The sequence below is a fragment of the Rhagoletis pomonella genome, unplaced genomic scaffold, assembly GCF_013731165.1.
Source record: "Rhagoletis pomonella isolate Grant_MI unplaced genomic scaffold, Rhpom_1.0 Rhpom_scaffold_12047, whole genome shotgun sequence".
NCBI classification, from domain to species: domain Eukaryota; kingdom Metazoa; phylum Arthropoda; class Insecta; order Diptera; family Tephritidae; genus Rhagoletis; species Rhagoletis pomonella.
Genome location: NW_023470577.1, coordinates 1 through 4850, shown reverse-complemented (window position 1 = coordinate 4850; position 4850 = coordinate 1). Strand labels below are relative to the sequence as shown.

At 36.9% G+C, this 4850-nt stretch overlaps 1 protein-coding gene across 1 annotated transcript; it reads right to left on the bottom strand.

Annotated features, from left to right (window-relative positions):
• Positions 1-3770: 3770 nt before the first annotated feature.
• On the bottom strand, positions 3771-4520 carry LOC118756761 (zinc finger BED domain-containing protein 1-like). The gene is made up of 2 exons (XM_036491504.1): positions 4354-4520; positions 3771-4294 (listed from the first exon to the last, which is right to left on the bottom strand). Exons 1-2 carry the CDS (start codon positions 4518-4520, stop codon positions 3835-3837), a joined length of 627 nt encoding a protein of 208 aa, XP_036347397.1. The 3' UTR covers positions 3771-3834.
• Positions 4521-4850: the final 330 nt, after the last annotated feature.

Sequence of the window (4850 nt, the reverse complement as noted above, 5' to 3'; positions counted from 1 at the left end):
TGTAAATAATAGATTTACTGCGGAAAGGCGGAACCGCACGAAAAGTGACTAAAAATTTTGGAATTTGCTACTTGAAAATGTTAAGACTTAGAAAAAATATAGCCCAAAGTGTTCCCAAGGCCAAAGAAAGTCTGTTAAAAAATATTACGGTACGATATCTTGTGAACTTAGCAGCAAGTAGCGATGCAGCCACTATTACAGAAGCGCTTGGGGTATTAGACTTTAATGCAAATCAATAGACAGCGAGGCGAAGAATTGCCAAATTGAGCGCAAAGGCATCATAAAGAAGAAAAAAGCAAATTTGATCATAATACATGTGCGAGTGTGGCAGCGTTTCGCTGCATGGCACGAAAACCGAACCGTTGCCTATTGGGATATGTTAGGCCGTTCAGAATGCAATAAAAAACATATTTTTAACCGACTTCCAAAAAAGGAGGAGGTTATCAGTTCGTCGGAATATTTTTTATTTTTTTTTTTTTTATGTATGTTACCGCATAACTTTGGACCACGTCAACCGATTTCGATAATTCTTTTTGCATCGGAAAGGTAGTGTCTCAGAGGTGGTCCCATACTAATCTGGTTGAGATTCGATCAGTGGATCATGAGATATATATATATATATATTTTTTATATGGGAGTTGAAGTCGGTTTTTTTGCTAAAAATTACTTGTTATTTATTTAAATGCTCTATGAATGTACGATGAGGAGTTGGAGTTTTTTTGTGTACCCACGCCGCAGAAATACTGTGGTGATGCGGATGACGCACGGCTTGTTTTAACTGAGAAGGCGACTGAAAATTTTCGCAAACAACAAAAATGAGTAAAGGGCAGAATAACATAAATCAGCCGTGGTCGATTGGTTTGTGTAACATCAAGGCACACACCGCCCGCCAATCGGAGGAGAAGCTCGGCTAATCATTTTAAACTTTGCACAGCTTGCTTTGCAGAGCACAGTAGGCGTACTAATCTAAAGCATTTTGTGTCCAATTTGCCGTCAAATTATTCGGCAATCGACGAAAGTATTTATTTAGGGTTTTACTTTCTGATATCCCGTTTTTTTTTTCTGAAAATTTGAATTATTTAATTTTCATACACATGTACATACATATATACATATGTATTAAATATATTTTATTTATTATTTATTTAGGAACGAAAAGTAATAATACAATTATTTTTACACGTAAAAGGACCACTGGCTCCCAGGACCTTCGGCTCGCTGATGTGGAAATAAATGGTAAATAACTTAATTAAGTCTTATATGTAAAAGGGCTATTAATTTTAATTATGAAAGTCTATGTTAAAATATAATAACTACGGTGGGTAAATAGCGGGAAAACATCAAATACATTTTTTCAATTCGGTTTGTACTAGGTAATCTGATATTATTGATATATTATCTGAGGAGGTCGTCTTTAACAACCTTGACGGAATTTGGTCATGGAAGATCCTTCTTTTAATCGTTGCAAAATGTGGACAGTCGACAGGCGAAGTCTGGCAGTGTTGGCTGGAAGGAGGGCTGGAACCGTTGAAAAAGTACGAATGAGTGGCAGTTGTGTGTCCCAGTCGTAGGCGGACAAATGATTTGGTATCGTTGCAACGGCAATTTGATGGATAGTTTGGTTTAACCCTGTGTGGATTATTAGCGGTGTAATGGTGGGAGGTGGATCTCCAGGATTCCATTTGTGCATTATGATGCCAGTGAGATATAAACTTGTACAAGTCTTTTTTCGCAACATAGTTAAAAGTTATAAGAGGTTCTTTCGCAGCGAGTTTAGCCCGTTCGTCTGCTAAGTCGTTCCCTTTAATGCCTGCGTGGCCTGGGACCCACATAAGTTTTAAGCGGTCTCTATTTTCAATTAACTTGTACCGGATACCGGAGATGATATGCGACTTATTCATTGTGTTCATTATGGAGTATATGGTTGATTTGCTGTCAGTACAGATGACTGCTTTCGACACGGAGAACCGCTGCGGCTTCGGCTGTGTAAACGGATGCAAAGTAGAGCTCGGGCTATTCGGTGAATCGATTAACCGAATTATTCGAATCTGACTGAAGTCGACTACTGTTAATCGGTTAGCAATATTCGAGTAGTCGAAAGCTGTCGACTATTCGGATAACCGTTCACTTTAGATTATTCAGTTAACCGTTCATTTTCGGTTAATCGAATATTTTAAGTTCGAGTTTTTTTTGCATTTACAGATACATATACATATATGAAAAGTCTTGTTACATTCGTAGTACATATATAAGATTGCATGTGCCAAATTAAGATAAACTTTTTTTTGCAAGATATGTGCAGCAAAATACTGGAGGAAATAAAATTAAATTCTATCCCATATTAATTATTACTAACTCTTTGGTATCAATGTTAAGGGCTATATTATAAGACACATTTTTTGGATACTTTTTTTGCATACACCGTTATTTTGTGCCATATAGACCCCCATAAGGCAATACGTTTCTGAATACACATTGTGAATTGCCAAAATAAATTATTTCCATATTTAAGAATCATTTATTTCCAAATTAAAGGATGAAATACAACATAAATGTAAATAGTATATATGGATACCATAGTTTTTTAAACACATCGTTATTAAAAACCTTAAAATCCTATATTAACTTCATTTAAGAAACGTCTGTTCTGGCACAAAAATGTGAGAAGGTGTACATTTTGTGGCAGTAGGCAGCTTCTTCGTTGAGAGACAATGTTTCCACCAATAGAAAATGTTCGCTCCGACTCAGCTGAAGTTGCTGGAATACATAGATAACGCTTGGCTAACTAGAAAATATTAGGATAAATTTCGCTATGAGTTTTCCACTATGTTATTGGATCAATATTATGACCAAGTTGTGGTTCTGCATTATATAAATCTAGCTGTGACGTCACGTCATTGGGCAACGTGTCATCGTAAAACAAAAAGTCCAAATCCGTGGATTCCACTTTGGGCTCTGCCACATTTGTTGATTTCTCTTTTTCTAAATAGCTTCTTACAAAGTCATGAATTTTGGTTTTTGTTTCAAGATCTTCGCCATACATATTTTTATATCGTGGATCCAAAAATGTTGCTACAAGAGAAGCAGGAATGTCATCGCAACTGTTTCCAATGTTAAATCTTTTAAAAAAAAGATCTTCTGGCACATTCTTTAAATATTTTTTCATTTATTCCATCAGTAGAAGATGCTGACATATGATTTTGAGTAAACCGATTTATTATAGGACGGACCAAAGACATCGTTACAGTTTTTGCGCTACATAACACTGTTGTAGCTTTATCAAATGGATTTATAACCCTCACCAGAGTCGCCAATTCGTTCCATTCTCTTTCAGTAAATTCAAGTTTAAGTGCATCGCATGATTTGGTGACTGCTCTATCTCCTAAAACTAAGCAGATTGCACTGCGGTTTAAATTATACTTTCGCACATGTATAATTTCGAGTTCCAACGAATCTCGCAAGATTGAACTAGCCGATTTTCTTTAATTCCCAACTGTACTTGGCGAATTGAAAGAGCATTTTTTGGCTACGCTTGAGCGATGAAAATACGAAGACACATTTTTGGCTTTCTTGCATATTTCAGTAAACTGTGGAACGGCTCCAATTGCATCCTTAACAACCAACTGCAGAAGATGAGCGTTGCACTTAATACTATCAGGTATATTTAATAGTTTCTGTGCCGCAGCATTCATAACTGCTGCACTATCGTGAGTTATTGATTGAACCTTATTTGAAATATTCCATTCATTTAAAACTGATTCGACAGTGGAAGCAATATTATCTGCATTTGGTCTTCCTGGAAGGACAAAAAATATTTAAGTAAAAGTAGATTTTCTATGGGTTTACATTAATACCTTCCAACTGCTTGTTACAAAGCGTAGCAGTGCACAAGCCGTATTTTGAGTTAAAATACTGAGCTTCTACTGATATATAAGAATCCAGCGTTCGAGAAGACCATTCATCCACAGAAATTGAAACACTTGATGCCTCCGCCAATTCATTGCATATATTGTCTTTGACGGATTTATATAATAGCTTCAAGCGAGAATGAATGCTTCTAACGCAGGGAACTTTGTAGCCGGGTTCTATCACTTTCATAAAATCTCTGAAGCCATCGGAAGACACAATTGAAAGAGGTAGCATGTTGGTTGAAATCAAACGTGCAACTGCTCGTGAAATTTCTTCTTGACGTTCGTGTGTAACGACGGCTGTGTCACCTTCTAGCCTCTTCTTCTTGGATTTGTTGGGCCTATCGCTTGAAATTTCACTGTGGAAAGCTTCGGCTGAATGTGCGCTAATTATTGAAATGTTATTGCGAAATATTTTAGAGACGATGGCTAAAGCAATACCTACCTCTCGTTTTCGCGATTTTTGTTATGGATTTTTGTTAAATGGTTGTTCAGTAAGAATGTGGAGGAGTTGTAGCACAAAACTGCACCACATATGGAACATGTTACTTCCTTTTCGTCCTCTGATTTTTCGAAAAAATCCCAAACCCAGCTCCTTTTGCGTCCGCTCATTTTTGTATCTGAATATACATACATATGTGTATGTCAAAGAAATTTCAATGAAAGTTCGGTTACTGAAATTCGATTTGCTACAATGCTCGAGTAGTCGAAGCAAAGCAACTATTCGAATAATCGCAGTCGAGCGACTATTCGAATACCATTAACCGACTAATAAGCATGCGAACGGTTACGAATCGAATAATCGGTTAACCGATTTGTCGAATAGTCGGATAATTTTACGAGCCCTAATGCAAAGCTAGGAAGGATACCTGCCGTGATTGTGTCTCCTTTGTGATCAACTACTGCGAACGAGGTGTTTGTATACGTTTTTGACCCATCAGT